At 37.1% G+C, this 21324-nt stretch overlaps 1 protein-coding gene across 25 annotated transcripts in view; it reads right to left on the bottom strand.

Moving 5' to 3' along the window:
* The window catches only part of Ptprd (protein tyrosine phosphatase receptor type D), a 403506-nt gene that overhangs the window by 100029 nt on the left and 282153 nt on the right, over positions 1-21324 (bottom strand). For all 25 annotated transcript variants that reach the window (XM_087183457.1, XM_021252829.2, XM_087183441.1 and 22 more), the window contains 2 exons: positions 16424-16536; positions 5733-5830 (listed from right to left, as the gene is read on the bottom strand). In XM_087183457.1, the coding sequence (XP_087039583.1) occupies positions 5733-5830; positions 16424-16536 (211 nt within the window). The remainder of the gene's footprint in view (positions 1-5732; positions 5831-16423; positions 16537-21324) is intronic.

Raw genomic sequence — 21324 nt, 5'->3', positions numbered from 1 at the left:
TTGGAGACTAAGAGTCCTAGGATTTGTAATCAAAACATGACAGGGCTGGGGATTTAGCTCAGTGGTGCCACCTCCTACCTCACAAGTGCAAGGACCCAAGTTTGATCCCTGGTACCAATAAAAAAAAAAAAAAAAAGACTAACTGAAGGGCTAGGGATTTAGATCAGTGGTTCCACCGTCTGCCTTGCAAACACAATGTCCTGAGTTTGATCCCCGGGACCAAAAAAAAAAAAAAAAAAATCAAAACATGAGAAAAATAAACAGTAAATGATTTAGGTAAGTTAAAATACAGTTAAGAAGAATATGCTTTGTGGTTTTAGCATAGTAGGCCATTCCTTTCTCATGTTCCTTACCTCTAGGATAAGAAGATTATGCCACATGGTCTCTGAGGTCTACGCAGGTCTACACATTCAAAAATATAATCTAAGCAATATTTTTTAATGTCTCTAGATGTCTAGCACTATTTCAGTGTGTCTCATTATTCATTAAGGTACTAGTATATCTTTTTCTCTTTACTTGTCTCAGTAAAGTATTACGAAGATTTATCTTATTTAACAAAGTTATAATATACATGTTGTACTAAAAATGGGACAGGACGCTGATGTCTGGAATGTTTCAAATAAGAATCTCATTATGGTCAGCACGGACAAGAGCTGTGAGCACACTGCCATAGACACAGGAAAATGTTAGCACATTTGGATGATAAATGGTGGAAGACACATAAGTGCTGAGATCAAAGATAATCTACCTACACAGACAGCAGCCAGGACATTGGGTCTGGGTTTTGCAATGGAAAAAAAATAAGTCCAAGGTGTTTTCCAGGTGGAACTTTCATGAACCACAGTGTTTCTTGTTTCTTTCCAATAACAAAAAGACTGCTCAGAGCAGCTTTAATATATGGTTTTAGGACAAGTGAGTTAGCACTGACAAATTTGAAATCAAATGTTTGACAATCATCTATGTTTGTGTAACTACCATGACAGGGAGAATCATGGTTTATAAGGTAACTTACAAGTAACTCTCAGAAACTTGGAAGAAATTTTATTGCGGTGATAACTGTTTAAAACTGCTTTATTTTCTCAACTAAGACCACAGAATGTGGAAAAGCTAAAATTACATGAAGTAGAATGGACAACTTAGTACAGTATTTCAATGGGAAACTGAGTCTTGAGAACCAAATTGCACACTAGTTTTCCATCGTCTCTAATTTTGTAGCATTTCCTGACAGTGACCACTGGATGCCCTTGTGTTAAGGGTCTTGACCAAGAGAGACAGAGCAAACTCATCTGCTCAACAGCACACTCAATCTATTTCTAGCAAGATGAGAAGTTTGTTCGCAATGGAGAAGGTTGTTTCAGTATCATTCACTCCTCACATTATGCAGGACAGTTGCAACAACATGCAGAAGTCAGAACATCTGTACTTCTCAAAGTGCTGTTTGCGTATTTAGGAAATGAACATATGTGCCCCCCAAAAGAACTGCTTTGTGTTGCCCTAATTATTTTTCCTTTCCCTAGATTCTATTTTTCCCATCTTATACATCTTTTCCCATCTTATCTTGATGGTAGATTAATGTCCTAGGAAACCACACTGTAAATATACTCAATATTACACTCATCATACCCTGAAAACACTTCTGTCATAGTATTGATTACATTTTGTAATTTTTTCATTGTTATGTATGTTTGTAAATTTCTTGAGAGTGGGAAGAAATTTGATACTTTTCTTTACCTTATTAAAAACACTGAATAGTTTTAAAATAAATGAGCACCTCTTTATAACAAAGGTTTCACTGCTTCCCTATACCAAAGAAGTCTAGGCATTTAGTTACCATTTATTTGAATCCCTTATAATATGCACACACATGCACACACATACATTGTATATCCTGGAATTTATACAGACACATATACAACACACACACTTTGTGTGACCTGGAATTCATACATATATACACATATGCACGTATATTACTTAATTTTCATAGCAACATACTTTACAGAGGAGAAATTTATAGTTACATAATAGAGCAAGGTTGTAGCCATAAAAAGTATGCAAGGCACAATGCAATCTGTCTGGGTTAAATCCCATGCCCTTTCCACCATGAAACCACCTCAACTTCACCTTTGTGTTAGTGAGAATAGCACTGGAAGTTGACTACAATTCCTGACCCTATTTATTTGTCCAATTTAATTTCACCCAACTTTCTCATAAATAGCTTGCTTCATCGTAAGTCTACTAAGAACTACTCTCCACACCTTCCTTTTATTCGAAGACATTGCCAGGGTTTCCTGTTAAAATGTAGACTCTAAGACCTTAGGTCTAGGGAAGCACCTAAAATTCTGCATTTCTACAAGTTACCACGTGGTGCTGATGTGCTTGTTTGTAGGCCCCACATTGAGTATGAAGTCCCAGAACATCCTTTTCCTAGTGTCTTTGAGCCTTCCCTTGACAACGTGCTCTTCACTGCTTTTCTTGGTTGCACTGAGTATCTCCTCTTTTTCATACCTCTTCCAGTTCTATATCTCATTCTGACTTTTACAGAATCCCAGAAACATACCGTTAGCTCTTGGGATTAATTCCTTGGTGTACTTCTGATTATTTTTGTATGTACATATTTGTCTCGGTCAACTAGATATTTTAGAAGTATTTTTTTTTTTACATCTTCTCTGTTTCTCTTAGCACTCAGCACACTACTGTTCTTCAATAGTGTAGTGGATAATCATTGGTTTTTCTTCCTAGCTCAGAAGCCCTTTCCATGTGCACATTCTCTTTCTCATATAGGAGGGACCCAGAGCTCTGTGAATTGATTGCTAGGGGCTACATCCTAATGTGTGTCCCTGTCACTTAGAGTTCAGCAACTGTTGTCTTTTGGAATTTGACTACCAATAAAAATATCGTCTCTTTCTTTGGGGGACCTATGTGTAAGTAAAAATATGATACTATGATAAAATATGATAAATAATCATGCTTTCTCTGCATGGGTAGGGCAAATAGAAGGTGACCTGCATACCACAAACACTGAAGTCAGCACAGAGATGCACAATGATGACAATTCCAAAGATGTCAAGAAAATGTCACAGCTTTAAGTCCAGGTGACAGTTCTGAAAGCTTCCTTGTACTCTTAGCTTTTGGCTCTACAATAAATTAAGAGCTCTTTTGTTTTACCTTAAGGAAGTCCTATGGCTGTAGTTACTTAATCTAAACTACAGTAAATAGGTTCTGCATGTATGTTTTTGTAATGATCACTACAATGATGACTTGTCAATGGAATCTCCAATATAGGAGTCCATTTGCCAGGAAATGGTGAAATGAAGATCATGGTGTGTAATACATTACCCTAAGCCAATGACATTTTTTAATTAAAATAATCAGAGTATTTGTCTAAAATGTTCTTTTAAAATAAAGGCTCCTAGTAACCATGAATGACCTACAGAACCATCATTTCTGGAGTTGAGACCAGGAAACTGGTAGGCTTAAGTAGGCTTCTAAAACAGTGCTGAAGCACTAACCTAAGATTTTATTTAATACGACCTGCACATATTATTCCGATTTAGTCTGAAATTTTAGTCTAAAATTTCTGATTTAGTCTAAAATGTCACTGATGTTGACAGCCATACCAGCTTATGGATAGGGAGGGGCTTTATTCTCCACATTCTAGATGTCACCCATAAATTGTGATTAAATTTCAGTCTCATATCAGAAATTGAAAACCTAAAGGGTTTATAAAGACCTCTAGAGATGGGGTTATACTAATGTCCCAAGCTCTTTCTTCTAGTTGTCACAGAATCCAGTGATGGGGTCCAGTGGCTGGTGCAGTAAAGGAGGTCCCTGGCATGATCTCATTATACTGTGCTATGAGGGTAACTTGCTTCCTCCTATGCTGACCTCAGGATCAGTGCAAACAGCTTTCATGCTTTTAGCCTCTGTTTGAGTCTTAGAACGGAGTGACAAATGCATCTTAAGCGGTCCCAGCAAACATTAATTCACAGTGATGATGCCAAAATAATTAGGTGTTTGAAAATAATGAGGCTTCCTTGCTCCATTTTCTTCACTGAAAACCAGTTAAAATGTATTCAAATTTATATGAGAGTTAATAGGAAAAAAATCCTCCAAATTATTGCCCTGAAATATTATGTAGAGGCCTTAATTTTATTACCACAAATGAGAAGAGCATTTAAATATCTCCTTCATGGCTGTTAAGGCACAGTAGAGTCAATGCGTGGGCAGGGAGCTGTAATCACAGATCATCGTCATGACCAATGGTGAAGGGTTGGTGTGGGCTATCATGGCAGTGGCTAAGGCTACTGAGGAAGCTGCTGAATGAGAGACTTCCCAGTATGCAGTTCATAATGATTTCCAAGGCGCACTTGTAATCTAACAGCTAAATTAGTGTTATTAGAGAAGCTTTCCATGTAGCATTTCCTGAGAAAGGCCATATTTAAGGGAGACCAGCTATTGCAGTCAATGGATACAACTGAAATTACTTGAGTGATGCAAATATTATTGAGAACAGCTGAGAGTTATAATGGTGGCACTGGTGGTGGTGAATAAGTAGTTGAGTTGTCACATATTTATTTTTTTGTTACCCATTGTATTATTCATAGTCACAAATAAAGAATCCGATCAGGGCCATGAGACAATATCATACAGCAAAATAGTATGAATCATAATAACAATAAATACTGTTATTTATGGGTTGTCCTTAGGGGTTGGGGCTGTAAAAATTCTGGTTGATAAAAATTGACATTTAACTGTTTTATGTTGCCCTAGGTGATATTCATCATTTAACTTGTTTTCTCTGCTAAAATTAAGTTTGCAAACTCAAGCCCCAAAACAGAAACTATTCTAAAGGATATTACATAATTTTAAAAGAACAATTATGATCTAGAGGAAAAAAAAATAAAAGTAGAGCATTTGAGAAAATAAGATAGCCCACAGTCCAATGTGAATTTCTCAAAACTGAAAACAGCTTCCTGAATGCTTTACATAGAATAAAGTTAGCAATAATTAATGAACTGGTTTCATGATCAGTTCCTGGTTCTGTGGAATACCAGAAATACTGAGTTTGGCAAATTTCTGCTTAAAAAATGGCACAATGTCCAAATATACAAATACATACACACACACAGGAATGCACACATAGCACAAAGACTTTTCATTCACCTTTATCAAGAATTCACAAAGAATCTTTAAGGATTCTAATATTTTATGATAGTATTCAATCCCCCACTTCTTCAGAAATAACTTTCTGGAAATGCAGTGTCACCTTAAAATTAGCACTAATATTATTTTAGACTGAGAAGTAAAATCCTGTCTCTATAAACACTAATTACAGAGTTGTTGAGCCATGTAAAACAGAGTGCTGAGAAATCTATTTATTCTCCTGTAATCTTTTTTTCAGTGAAGATTCTCACCATAAATCAAAGTATTTGGCAGCTATATTATATATCACGAAGCTCATCAATTCAGAATATTTTATGAATTTAAAGCCAAAAAGATAACTCAATCTCAAGAAGTAACATTGAACAAACATAAAATAATACTTCTCAAAAATGCAACTACTATATTAAGACAACAAACACTTTTAAGTTGGTGCAATTAGACACTTTTATATCATATTCTGAGTCATTTAAATGAAAAAGCACTGATGTTAATTTTCAAGAATATGGTCAAAAAGAAGAAGGCAGCAACTCTTGAAAGTATGGTCAAGTATAAACGCAGTGAATTACCTCATATTCCTGGGAAAACTTCAAGTTGTCATTTGCTTTCAACCTTTCGATGTGATCGGCAAGTTCCAAGATAGGTATTGGGGGATGGCTAGCCATACCTATTAAAAACGAAAGAAGAAATACATTTGAAAACAAATGAAAATGATGTAAACTCTTCCCAAATCTAGAGAGCACTGTAGTTAGAAATGGCCTGAAAACATGTGAGTAGTAAAGATGTTTTCGGTGAGGAAGCAGGCAGATAGTTTGGTTACTCAAAGCAGGAAATGCTCTGGAGGGGCAGATTTTGTGCCCAAATAGAAAAATCCCCAAGCATAAGCCCAAACTAACTCTGCTAGTATAAAAAGAACATGTTATTATGCTATGCATCAATGAGGTTAGCTAATGGACAGATCTGACAGTCGGACTTGATGTCAACTTCTGCTTTGAGTAATGACTATTATGTCATCTCAAACCCCTTCTCCTGCACTATGTGAAATGGAAACTGTGTGGAATTTAATGGTGTCGAGTGAATTAAGAAAACAGACACTTAGAAAGGCCTAAAAGGAAAAGAGTAGTAGTTGGATAGGAAACATAAAGTGACTTATGCATAATCAAGGAAAACTAACTTGAAGAATGAAGGTTACCAGGGTAACCAGAATCATCTGAACCTGCAAGGGAAATGATGGTGTGAATAAAATAAAATAGAGTGGAATTTTTTTGAAAAAAATGAAATGGATATCCTGATGTACTATCAAAAGGACAGTAAAAACTGTGGCGAGTTTTTTGCAGGATTCACCATATACTGTGACTAGATTAAGATTGCTTTAAGATTTCACAAACCTGTAGGTGACTTGACATTCACATGCAAACATGGACACAAAAAATGACATGCACCACAGCTCGCTGACGACCATCACTGACGACACACCAGACAGCAAACTCAACTTCAAAAATGTTTCCACTTGTAGCAGATTGTAGACCTTGGGGTTGCAACCTTCTCCTGGACACTTACAAATGGCCACACTAACAACCTGGCGGTATTTCACACCAGGACCCATTATTAACTACAATCTACTTCAGGTGTAAGCATCTTTGTCCACTAATGGAAAGTGAATTGGGGGAAGTGAGCACAGGGAAAGTAAAAGGAAGGGAAAAGGGTGGAAAAAGAAAAGAAGGCAGAGATGAGGCAGGCTGACACATCATAGCTCAGCCAGCCAGCTGAAGATGCATCCATTCCATGGATATTGTTAAAAATAATTCACTGTTCATTTTAGTAATTCCTGTCTTTCTGATGTTTTCTCACTTGCCACATCATTTGTATTTTGTTTCATTTGAAGTGATTCTGCAAGATAATCCTGAGAAAGCACTGCTGACTCATATCTTAGAAACACAAACTTCAGCTGGCTCAAGAAGTCTGAACTAGGATGCCCCCAGGGAAGCCTCTGAAGTACAAAAATCTTGAGGGAGGAACTCAAACTGGAAGCTATGCTGGCTGTGTGTCAATGGAACCCTTTGGGCAACGTAGGCTGGGGAATGATGACCAACAGGTCAACGTGACATGTGAGTACTTCACGGGCATTTTAGAAACTGGGTCATTACTGGACCTCGCCCAATCAATTCTTTTTATCTCAATTGCCAAATTATCAAAGGTTCCAGCAAATTAAGTAAAAAGCTACTTTGCTTCTTCTAGACTATCATTCAGCACAGTGCTGTGAATTGTGTCGGTACCGGTACCGAGGGCTGAGAAGGTCAGCTTCCAGTCAGCCGAAACCATAGTTGGAGGGCCAATAAAAATGAGTTGGTTAGAAATAGAAACTCTTTGTTGGTGATGTAATTATAAATTCAGACCAAAATTTGGGAGCCCTTTATAGGTGGCAGAATTGAACTAATTTCCATTCTGTGGAGGAAGTAGGGGGTGACAGTGAGCTGATAATTAAATAGATCTTAGCCAGCTGAGGTGCTCCCCAGTAAAAGGAATGGAAAGGCAAAGGCACAAGGGACGTTAGGCTCATCTGGGAATGGAATGGACTGATGGGGACACCACTACAGTGCTTTAACAGAGAAAATAATAGAGACAAAGATGTTTAGACCTTTCCGAGCGAATCGTGGGAGAGAGTTACTATCATATATGGACTGAGTGGTGGTTTGGCTAGAGAGGGAGGACACAGAGCCAATCAGGGAGGCGTAGGGGACTGAATTACTGCTCAAAGCTGCAAAAGTAAAGCCAGTTGGAGATGGGAAAAGTATTAGTATAACAGCAGTAGAAGACCATAATAAACAACCAAAGATGTGATCAACATATTTACTTTGGGCATGCACTGGCACATGGTCTGGAAGTATTACTTGGAAGTTATAGAGAAATCCAAGCAAATCTGTGCTTGTTCTTTTTCTAAATCAGAATATACAATGCATGCAAAGATACCATACCATTAACCAATCATTACTTAAGGCTTGCCAGTATGTACCATATTGCACCAAATTTCTAGAAAAGGTAAAAATGGCAGAATGGATGTTTCATTGAAATGGGGGAGCTTGTGGGAATTGAATGGCACAGGAGACAGAATCCTGACCCAGATTACTGTACATGAGTTTTACATTTGGCTCTACCCTCTATGAAGAGGGACAAATTGATTATAACTGAGCACATCAATCTCTTCATCGGTAAAATAAAAGGGTAGAACTGGATAAATTCTGGAGGGGCCCCCTTCTTCACAACTCTCCTTTTTATCATACACTGACAGATTTCTCAACAGACAACAGTCTATTGGATGTGGTTCTTACACAAAGCTTTTAAAACTTACAGCGACTTTTCTGGAGAGATGGGGAACATTTCCTTTTTATAAAGCAAGAAACTATTATGCAGTTGAATTGTGTATCTTTTGAATTAGTTAAGTTTAGTGGCATTTTTTAGCTTCCTAAACATATATACAGATTAATTACATTGTGTATTTGCAAAGACTGAATAACATAAAAATTATGCTAAGTAATAAATCTGGAGGAAATCTAATCTGAAACTCCTTCCTTCATATTAGAAAACAATCACCAAGGATTCAAAATAATGTTGTACAATGTTGCCGAAACGTCTCTATTACCTAGTATTGAAAAAAAGATATATCATCAAATACATTATATTCTAACTGAAGAAAGGAGACACTAAAAAAATAAGAAAACTAAGTTGATCTCACTGTAACATCTTTTCAGTGTTTTGTCTAGCAACCTGGCATGTTCTCACAATGTAGAAACCAATTTATTTTTATGAGAACAGTATTTTCACATTTGAATCTGAAGTGCTTTAAATCTGCTTTTTGTAGGCAATTAATCAGATAATCGGATCAACGAATTTAGACTATCTGGATGTAGAAGCCAGAAATGATATTTTTAAAATTCTCTAGCAATGGCTCTGAGTCCTGTGTATATTCATGATGGAAATAGAGGGTAGCCTGTAACTCCTTTGTCTTTTTGTTTAATAATCATATCAGGATTTAGGAGAATGAGATGATCTTTTCCTTGGTGATATGCGTGGATCTCTCCTGACTCCCCATTAGCAAGTGTTGGTCCTTTAGCTATTAGTAGCAGCAAAGAACTTGAAGCACTATTAACAGCTGATGAGGACTCGCTCCTGCCACTACTTCATCAATTCAAAGATACAGATGCACGACACAAATGCATTTAAAAGGCACATATTGAATCTGAGCAGCATTCCTATTGAAGCTATGATATCCAAAATACACAATTTCAATCTGACAAATGACAGATGTAGTCACTGAATTCTGCCTTAGGCTACAGGAACAAAACATGATGACTACTTCAACAGGGCACACACATTTGTGATGATGATGTCACGGCAGCTTTCTCACAAGAAGTAAAACTTTAAAATCATGGCATTTTAAGCTGAGAGGTATCTTAGAGGTAACTAAAATAATGAAATCCTATCTTCATACCCACTGGAACTAACATCAAAGGATGCTGAGGGATAGACTGCCTGCCTTACATACACAAGACAATGGACAAGATACAGAGATTTGTGCCAGGGCTATAAAGGTGGGTACTTCTTGCACTGGTTTATCTGCTAAGGATTCATTTATCTTGCCCTCTCTGTAGCTCAAGCCCACTCATTTTACCAGTTAGGAAAATGAAAATCAGAGAAGTTACATAAGTTGATCAATGTCATAAATATATTCAAAATTTGGTCATACAGGAGATGTGGCCCCAGACCTCGTCACTGTTGGCTTAGAGCACTTCTCATGATCCCACGAGAGGGGGGACGTGAATAAAACTGGGCCTGGAAGGCTGGGCCACTGATGTAACAACACAGATCACAGGCCATCCTCAGTTTAAGAAGACGCGTTAACATGACTTCATTTAGAGTATGCCTCTCTCCATAATGGGAGACAGGATACAGGTGGGCATTCATATCCACACCTGTATTTCCTAATTACTTCTTGCCAAAACATTGTTCAAGAAAATATGAATGAAAGGTATGAATTCAAAATATTAAAAATAATAGTTGCTATTTGGCAAATGATTTTTTTCCAAAGTAACTTATGGTATTTTTGCTTGTCAATTATTCTTACTGTATTTTACTAAGTTATTTAGAGTATGCTTATCAGATATGTTTATCAAATACAGATTGAATATTCCTAATCTGAAAATTCAAAATCTGAAATACTCCAAAATCTGGAAGTTTTTGAGCCCTGAAAACAGTGTAATTATGAACCAAAGAGAAGCTAATCTGGTCATCTATTTGATGGTAATGACCTTGGCAAAACTTTACATTACTTATGTAACAGTGCTAGAGAAAGAAACGCAGTTCACTACTGTACTTTTACCACAGTATATACACTACTTAGGGCACCATGAACAAACTACAAGTATTCTACTATGTTTATAATTTGACTCACAAACTAGTAAGAAAAGATAACAAGAACACTGATTTATTAAGGTATAATTGCATATTGGTAAAACAATAATGACAATTTCACTTGACCAATGATTGGTCATCATTAAGTGAAATTTTCTCTAATGGTACCCCCTGACATAAGCACTGAATGGTATAATTAAAATTCATTTTCAATGTAGAACTTCTCAAAATCCAGAATTTGGACAAATCATGAAACCTAACATTTTGATCCCATGAATCAGGGTTTTCAAAAAAAGACACACACACACACACACATATGTGTGTGTGTGTGTGTGTGTGTGTGTGTGTATAATTCTTCATTTAGGTTGTGCTCCCACATCTCTAATAGCAAAAGAAAATATGAAAAAGAAAGAACACAAAAAATAGATTCCGGTAGTGCTGATCCAATTCCTAGAACAAATGGATCAAAGCAGAGGCTTTGGAACTTCCAAAGCTGACTCGGTTGCTGTGCAGGCATTTCTGCTGCTGATATCACTATTTCTGATCTGTTAAGTTTTTACGAGTTTATTTTTATTTTTCACAGCCCATCAGTCACCCGCCATCCGTGTATGCTTGAGGGCCAAACATATTAAGGTCAACTACAGAATGAAAAAGAAGCTTTTATGTTGTGTCATCTGATGATGAATTCTTAACTCTCCTTTTCAGAAAGGTGCAAGCATGAACAGCATAGTTTCATTTCTGTTTGAAAGGCTTTTCTGGGGGTCTGGGGTGGGAGTGGGGCAGCAGATCCTGGAAGGCACAGAGAGAGGTGGCATCTGGCATTCCACGAGACACTGTCCGCCACCTTCTGTCTTACACCTTTCTTTACTGGAAAGAGAGTGTTTCTCTAAAACACTCAACTTCCTAAATTGCTTTGCTGGGAAGAACCATAAATATGAACACATCTCATAATTAATTTGACTTCCTTATACATCATCGCCCACTGAAAATATTATATTTATCTTCATCATAAACTTAATGTATGTGAACAGGGGCCATGGGCCAGAAAAATTAAACAGGATTTTCACAGTTTTTCACATTTAAAAAGGTATGTAACACATGTCTCCCTTAAAATGTGTCCACCCTAATGCCCTGCCAGGTGTCTAGATTCAGAAGAGGGCTTGGTACTGATGATTACAGTATCACCTCCAACAGCGAAGTATGAGAAGGAGTGGCTATTATCAAGGAAGAGTTAGTGCATTCTGAAATCTACAGAACAGAACACCATTGATTTCATCAGATATTTAAAAGGAGATAAAATCTAGAACAATAACTTGGGGAAGTCCATTTTTATATAGTTAAATCTAAAACAGCAAATTGTGTATACTATAGTCACAGGCTAGCCACATACTGTACATTTTGTCTCTTAAAGAACTAGGCACATAAAATTGAAAGTCAAGAAGGGTTTGTATATATAGAGTTGCATATGGCATATCTTTCTGGAGAGCAAAACTGCAGTAGTGACAGAAAGTCTTTTCCTGTTTATTTTATGTATGTTAAGGAAAAGAAGAAAAATTAAAAGTGATATGATAAAGAGCATTCTTCTCTAAAGTACCCATTTTCTCCTTTTCTAACAATTATGAAAACATTCAGACATACTAAAAATTTAAATAATATAATGAACACCTGTTTAGCTACAACCAATATACAATTCTTTAAAAGGCTTATTGCCATGTTCTTTTGTAATAAATAAAAAACCCCTAAGATTTAATGGAAGGGGAAACTAAAATAAGTCAAGATTTTTTTAAAAAAGAAGAATAAAAGAAGGGCCGGAGATTTATTTAGCTCAGTGGTTCCACTGCCTGCCTCCCAAGTGCAAGGTCCCAAGTTTGATCCCCAGTACCAAAACAAAACAAAACAAAACAAAAAGAATAAAAGAAAAACTGTTATTCCAACCAGGCTAATGAACACCATCACTTATGTCTAATGGGAAACCCAGATGTCCATCTTCCTGAATGTAGACCCCATTTTTGCTGTCCACAATGATGTGTGAAAAGTTTCTTTCAAGAGCTTCTTTAATAGGTGAATATTTTCTTTCCTTTGTCCATAGATCTCAAAGATTTGTAAAATTGGTTCAGGAGATATTTCTAATAAAATCCTATCTTATGGTCTCTTCTCTTCTAATTTGCCCATTTTATTCCACTTTCTTTGAAGATGAGTCTAACCTTAACTACGATATTAATCTATATCCCTGGGTCTCCATTTTGGTTTTGTGAATTGGCGATACTAGCCATGCCTCTCCAATGACCTATTCCACTCTAATTCAGATCCATCCTCTACATTGATAATTAATTATTTATTCATTTAAACCATTATTCTCTTAGGAGATAAGATAGTTTAGCTTCTCTCAACTGCAGCTTGGCTGTCTCCTGCTGTCTGCATCTTGATAAGACAGATAAACGCTCACGGGGAGGATCCTCAAGCAGAGGCGCCTTCAGTTGTGAAAGCTGAGCCTCCTGCTCTCTCAGAGCGGAGTACAGTGCTGAGCTCAGAGGAACTGGATTCTTGTCCAGAGTTCTGCCCATATTCAGCAGCATATTTCTCCCCACATCCCCACCCACATAAATTTAGATAGTTAAACTAAAAGCAACAGGCGTCCTGTCTTCTCTTTGTGTTTTAGCTGAGTAACAGTGGACAGAATTCTGACCTCTTCCTCACCAAAATGTGCCTGTGGTACTGTTAAGCTGTAAGAATACTGACATATGACATTTGGAAAACTGGGCAAAGTGAGAAACGAGATTTGAGTCCTTCAGTGTACACTCTCAACCAAGAATAAATAACTTAAAGAGTAAATGAATCTTTCATTCACATTTTTAAGGAGAGAATTTATACAATCAGTGAACTAAGCAATGTGCTTCCTTTGCCATCTAGAATATTGGTTACATTTCAAGTGGCAATGTTTGCTTGGTATTTTATCATTCACAACAGACTCACCAGGAATGGGAATCAATTTGCTTTCACTGGCAAGTTCTGTGCTAGGTGCTGGTGTATAAATTACAAGTCTTCTATTTCATCACGAGAGTTTCCATGAACACATGGAATATTAAGTCGCTATGCATAGCATTATTAAATACCCTCAAATGTTATAATATTGGGGGACAAGTCATATATTCATAGATCTGACATATATAAAATCACATTTCACACAGTGAAATAGGAATAATTTAAAAATTAAGTAGACTCAAAGCACTTGTTATACAGCACCTGGAAAAGGATTATTTCATCACTCAAGAAAACTCTTAATTCTTTGTGAAGAAGTCAAGAAGAAAAAAGCACAAAACAGTTGCTTGGTTAACAATCCCACCTTCTGCTCTTATCGTAGTGGCAAATAATTAAGGTAATTCACAGTCAATGGCTGGAATCCACACTCGCTGAAGCAAGTGGTCACATCTCTGTGAATTTCACAGTGACAGCTGAGTCCATTTCCTTTGTAAACTGGTCAAATTTTCAGGACAGCAGACCACACCACAGGGCTTGGGAGGAAGACAGACTTCTTCAACAAATCAACTCTGAGTGGACTGCTCCTCACAGCTGAGGGCACAACACAATGCTTCCCATGTGTGCCGTTGTTTTTAGGGCCTTAGACTATTTCTCCTTTTCTATTCTCTCCCTCCACTATATCTCCTTTCTCCTTTTTAAAATTCATGTTGCCCACTTTATTCCATTATCCATTTGTAATAAGTGTCGCTAGCTAAATGGTAACTTCTTACATGTTTCTATCCCCACTTTAATTCTGTAAAATCTTTAGTGATTTTAGTGATCATTAGTGATTAGTGCCACTTTAATTATAACATTCATTTTCCTTCCCAGTGATTTACGTGAATTTAACATGTTCTCTCTATAAGTGGGTCTAGTATTCCCACATACATTAGGAAAATAAATTTCTTAATACAACTTTGGGGTTTTTCATGTTTGAAAAATCACACATAGGAGTGAGAAGTACTTGAAGACAGAGATCCCTTGGGAAAAGTCATTCTTATTCACAATCTTTTTGCATAGTCCCCACCCGAGGTTCCCATTTATGCCTGGAAGCTCTGTCTGTTGGTAACTGCAGGAGATGAGGGGTAGCAGTTCGTTTGACTCTTTGGGGGCAACATTTGCCTTCCCACTCAACTCCTCGACTGTGCCTCTCTTTCTGCTGGAAGACCAAGGTTGGTTCCCACAGACCACTTTCCAAAGAAGCACTTCAGTGTGGCCCAGCAAAGATGCCTGAAAAACACGGTCATACTCTTTGTTTCTTAAATGTATTGCAGGCAAGATGAGGCAAATGATGCAAAGAAGCACATGGCACATAACTGCTCTGGCATTTTGGTCCTGTATACATTGAGTTAATCAATATAAAAGTACATGAATTTCCAGGTTTATTATTAAGAAGTTGGCAATAGCTTGAATTAGTCAGTGTACTCCTATTTGAAAGTGCAGTAGGACAGCCAGGTTTGCTACAGTAAATGATTTCACATTAAGGTGCTTTAAAGGAGGAATTCAGCATGATGCACACAGGAACTGCAGGGACCCTGAAGAATGACTCGTGCTTGTTCCACTGTCATGTAAAAGTTCATGGGTTCATTTCTAGCCTTCAAAATATTCACAAAAGATATTTGGTTACTTAAAAATCTATTCTACCTTTTATACTTATGAAGATATAATTTTGCCTTCTGAAAATTTGAAAGGTCTAGCATCATTTAAATTAGAATTTTTTAAGAAAACCCACATTCATGATTGCAAAGTATAGCCACTTTGAAAACGCTGAGCACTTCATTCTGTTCAAGACTTGTTACTATGGCACATTTATGAGTAAAAGAGACAGTATGCTAAACAAAATAAATAACATATTTTCAATTATAAGCATTTCACTGAGCATGGATAGTTTAATAAATCTATAGTGTATGATACAAGGAGTTAGAACAGTCAACACTAAAGAAACTTGCCAAGAATTTGGGATACAACACTACATGCAAATTTTTATCTGAAAGATTTCTCAGATCAGTTCTTTACCATGTTCATTATCATACATTATTAAGTTAGTGCCACTCGGCTTTGTAATTTCAGCTCCTCTTATTATTTGTTACTTGCCAATCATTTGGTATAAACAAACCTTGGTTGAAAGAAAGCAAAAGAGATGTAGGCTTACAGTAATAGTATTGTACCAAATGCCCCTCTTGAAGAATAGTTTTTCCTCTGTTGAAGCACTTACTGTTGTTTAAGAAAAATACATTATTTTTCTTATCTCAGTCCCTTCAAGAGTCTCCCCAGTAAGAAATCTGAATTAGTAACATATAAGTAATATTTTAAAATGTTGCCTCCACTTCCTTTTCTTTCCTTCTTTCCTCCATCTTTCCTTTCTTCCCTCTCTCCCCTTTCTCAAAAATTCAGAGAACCATAAACACAAACAAATAGGGAAATATAGAAAAAAGCTATGCTTTCCCAGTGGGATGAATGATGTATGCCTTCATCCTTTCATTCATGCATTCACTTTATGAGAAACTGACATCGTTCCAAATTGGTGTCACTGAAAATAATAAACTGTGATAAATTCATACTAATGGTAAATATTTTTATAAAGACTATAGTTCTTCCAAAATTTGAAAAAGAATCATATTTCTTTTTTTTCCCCACCCCACTTTAGGTTTGCATAAATAACTTAATTTCCTTTCAGACTTGTTTGGATGAGCCTCAATATTATTAAAATAAAACAATAGGATGAAAAAGATGATTCAAAACAAGTTGTTATATTCATCTCTTACGACAGTATCGAGTGGGCCTTGAACTGTGAGTGGAGACTGCATTGGGGACAGATGGGTCAGGCTCTTACCTGGTGTCTGAAAGTTAAGGCGCCTCAGCTCTACTGGGTCTGTAGGATGATGTGAAGGAATCTCCTTACTGTTCGGTATACTGCTCTTTCTAGACTCAGACTCTGCCCTCTTCCTATGGGGAGAAAATTAAAATTTAAGAATTGAAGCAGGTATAAGAATTAAAACATACTAAAAAAAAATCCATCATCTTCCACCCTCGAGTGTCCAGTTTCAAAACTTTTTACCCAGCGAGGTTTATGACCTTGTACAGGGTGTTTTCCTCCCTTGGCTTACAGCAGCTCTTCAGGTCTAAATTTTTTTGTGTAAGTGGATGATCTCAAAGTCTTCATTCTGTGCTAGGATTAAGTAATTCAGTGTCCTTGTCTTTTGGCTTTAAGTGGATGTTGGTCAGATGTGCAAATACACTTGTTCAGTAATTCTCTTATCTACTAGTTTTACTTGTGAGGAATAGGACAGTGCACTCCTAGTAGCCAATCCTAATATTTCTGTTCCCAGACTTGGCCTCAAGTGGAATGGCTATTTCTGTCCCTTTCCTCTTTGTAAGAATACACAATTCCTGTGACTATAGGATGGAAATACAGTGAATTTTCTCATGAGGCAAGTAATACTTCTAAGATACTAAGCTATCCGAATACCTACAAGGAGAATTGGGGCTGCACAAGAACAACATTTATTTCTCTTTCAAATTGGAAGGAAAAAATTGTTGACTATTTATGGTGGTGTTCAGCTATTTGTGGTTAATAATCTGTTAATGAAAGTCAATCACAGAACAATCAGAGAAAAAGCAATTTCACCATATGGGTAGTCCACCTCTGCTCATAATTATTCAGTGTATCATTAATAGTGCCTTGTTATAAATATGATTTTTCATATAATTCATCTTAGGGTTTTTTAACATTCTTCATTAAATACACAGGCTTAAGCTGTCATAATGTAACTTTAACAGATTTTTAATTAAGAAATATCATAAGATTTCTTTATGCCTCTTTTTTCAAATCCAAACAACTATCTTCTTATAGATTGAATGAGATTAAACACTCCTTTAACAAATGGAATCATTTTTATTTATTAGTACAAGTTTGCAGTGCATAATGATCATATTTATCATGGGGAGCTGACGAATTTACATATCACATCTGAATTCTCTTGTCCCCACCCCCTCCTGTCTCTCCTCGCTCATGGCTCCCTCTCCATTTGTAAAAGCTCTATTTCTGTTTTTTTTCTATCAATTTTTCTTTTTCACCCCATTTTCTCCCCTCTGTCCCCTCCTAATTTCTTGTTTCCCTTCCCATTTGAGAAATATCTCCCTACTTCCTATTATCTATCTTTTATTTTACTCTGTATTTATATTTTGGGTTTCTCATGTAAGAGAAATGACACAATACTTAAACTGGTGTGTTTGATTTATTTCACTTAATATTAGGTCTGGAGGTGCACTTATGTATCTAGACTGGTTCAAGTTTATCCCTCTGTGTAGCAGAATAGTACTCCACTCTATATAAATATCACATCACACTGTCATCCACCCATCTCTTGATGGGCACGGAGCCCTTTCCAAGATTGAGCCATTACACATGGTGCTGCTATAAACATGGGATGCATGTATCACTGAAACATGATGATTTTAACCCTTTTGAGAAGACACCTAGAAGGGGAATAGCTGTATCAAATGGAATTTCTAGGTTTAGTATTTTGAAGAATATCCATTCTGAATTCTTTGGTGGTTGTACTAGTTTATATTCCCACCAACAATATAGAAGGGTCCTCCCCCCACTCCCAGCCTCACCAGCATTTGTTTTCTTGATGATACATTAACTACTCTTTCTGGAATAAGATGGAATCTCAGTGTTGTTTTAATTCATATTTCTCTAATGGCCAGAGATGTTGGACATGCTTTCATGTTTATTGGCCATTTGTATTCCTTCTTCTGAGACGTGTCTATTCATTTCAGACAACCATTTTTTATTGAATCTTTTATTGTAGGGGGGTCTATTTTTAAAAACTTTTTATTTATTCTAGACATTAGTCCCCTGTCTGAGAATAGCTGACAAATATGTTCCCCATTTTGGCAGTTGTGTCTTCAGTTTGTTAGTTGTTTTCTTTGCTGTGCAGAAGGCTTAATTTAATATGATCTTATTATTGATTCTCAACACATTTTTTGTGTCACTTCAGTTCTGTTTGGCAAGTCCTTGCTTATGCCTGTTTTTAAGAGTTTTACTTATTTTACCTTCCAGAATATTAAGTGTTTGTTTTAACATTTAGATTTTTGATTCATTTTAATTTTAGTTTAGTAGATGGTGAGAGATATGGGTCCAGACACAATCTTCTGCAAGTGGAGATCTAACTTTCCCAGCACCATTTATTGAAGATGCTGGTTTTCCTTCAGGTATGTTTTGGCCTCTTTGTCAAAGATCAAATAGCTGCATATGCCAGGGTTGATTCTGCTTCCTCTGTTCTGTTCCACTGATTCACAGGTCTGTGTTTGTGCCAGTACCGTGCCATTTTTATCAAAGTAGCTTTGGGATATAACTTAAAATCTGGGCTTGTGATGCACCTTGCTTTGCTTTTGTTACCCAGGATTGCTTTTTCTATTCTGGGTCTCTTCTGATTCTATATACATTTTAGGATTATTTTCTCTAGTTCTGTGAGGAATGCTATTAGCATTTTGATAGACACTGTGTTAAATCTGAGTATCAGTTTTGGAAGTATGGCCATTTTGACAATATTGCTTTTGCCTGTCCTAGAACTGGGTATATTTTCTGATGTTCTTTTCAATCTCTATTTTCACAGTGATAGAATTTTAGTTGCAGAGCTTTCACTTCCTTGGTTAGCTTAATTCCTATTTAATCTTTCTTGATGTTACTGTGAATGGCATTATTTTCCTAATTTCTTTCTCAGTGAGTTTATTATTTGTGTACAGGAATGCTATTGATTTTTGTGCATTGCTTTTGTATCCTACTACACTGCTGGATTTGGTTATTAATTCTAGGAGTCTTTTGGGGGCAGTTTTGGGTCTTATACATAGAGGATCCTGTCATCTGCAAACAGTGATAGTTTGACTTCATCCTTTCCTATAAGCATCCCTTTTGTTTCTTTCTCTTGCCTGACTGCTTTGGTCAATGTCTTGAGGACTATGCTGAATAGGATTGGTGATAGTGGGCATCCTCCTTGTGTTGTATTGTTCCTGCTTTTAGAGGAAAAGCTTTCAATTTTTCCCCATTTAATATTATTGTTGTTAATAAATGGCTTTTGTCTGATTGAGATAAGATCCTTCTATCCTTACTTTCTTTGGGATTTTATCATGAATGTTGGATTTTGTCAAAGGCTTTTTATAGACTGCATTTTTCCATATACTGATTCCAGGAACCTCTCTGTTGGAGTCATACTCCTATTCTCTCACCCCTGCTTGAAGCAAAAGCAATCTTGTTTTGGGACAGGGCTGTTGCAAAGTGCTCGGGTCCTCCTCCCCACCCCCACCCCTGCGTGTGACTGTGGTACAGCTTATGACTTTTGCTGTGGCAATGGGCTCTCAATCAGTGCCAACCAAGTCATTCTATGGATAGCTGGAGGGCTTCTATTAAATAGCCTTTCTTTCCATCTCTGCTCATCTGTATACAATAAAACTAACCGGGGGATGAAGGGAAGGTTGGTGTGAAAGGGATGTGTATTTGATTTGCTTGAGTGCAGAGCCTTTGGCAAAACATCCTCATGGAAGTGAATCTTGCTGGGTAAGTCCTATCAGACACCTTTCTTTCTACACACAGTACCTTGGATTAACCTGTCTCAGGATTTCCTGTTTCCTCCTAAAGTTGTCAGGTACAGCCCCAGCACATAATGTACTGCCAAGCCATAGTACCAACCAGAGCAACGATTCCGAAATGTACCAAACATACTGGCAGCTCCCATCACATGGAGCAGAAAACAGAAAGGAAAGGAAAGGAAAGATGGAGTGTTGGTGATGAAGAGGTAAGAAGGAAGAGAGAGAGGTCTTAGAAGACTACACAAAAGAACAACCAGCTTCCAAGGAGAAACATCTGCGTTCACGCTATAGCTATTTCTCCATAGCACTGTGAGATCCATCTTGCCCTGAAGATGCAAAACTGAAATGGGCTAATGAAATGTCAATGCTTGCAGTTCAACAATCAATCTCAGAGGAAACTACAGTTGGTCTTCTCTCTTCAAACACTACAAGTGGCCCTTTCACAAAAGTAGGGACAGATTCACTTCTTTCCTGATATGCCAGATCCAGTGACTACAAGTTAGGATTTTCTCCTTTTCCAAACCATCTTCCTTGCAGCGATATGAAAACTAGAATGGGAACTACCTGGGCAAGAAAATGACTTCACTCTTTGGGGTAACTGTGGATCAACCTCCTGATCACCTTTGCCTAGAGGCAGGATGAGTGACTCTGACCCGAGGGCTAGAAAGGAATACTCCTAAAGAAACTTAGCCCATTTCTCCTCGACCGACCAGGAGAGCTGGAAATCATATCTTCTTGTAAAGATATAACCCTCAGAAAACCCAGAGTATGAGATTAAAATTATTACAATTCATACTTCTAAATGAACTTAATTAAATAACTTCTCCCTCATTCTATCTGCTCCAATGAAATAACCTCCAAGACTCTGGACTCTCAAAATTCCAGTCAGCCAGTAAGACCAGCTCCCTCCTCCCACTCACCTTAGTTTTGTTTTTATCCTCACCATCTGGACCACTTTTCTATTGGCTTTTTAAACACAGGGTCTTCCTATACAGTCCTGGTTGGCCTTGAACTCGAGGCAATCCTTCTGCCTCAGCCTACTGAGTACAGCGATTACAGGCATGTTCCACTACACTCTGCTCACAACATGGATCATTTTCCTGCTCATACTCTTATCATGGTATTTTTAAACATTTATAT

Source organism: Heterocephalus glaber, unplaced genomic scaffold (assembly GCF_053883595.1).
Source record: "Heterocephalus glaber isolate CG9 unplaced genomic scaffold, H.glaber_assembly_v1.0 deba00001481, whole genome shotgun sequence".
NCBI lineage: Eukaryota > Metazoa > Chordata > Mammalia > Rodentia > Bathyergidae > Heterocephalus > Heterocephalus glaber.
This window is presented reverse-complemented; position numbering and strand designations above follow the sequence as displayed.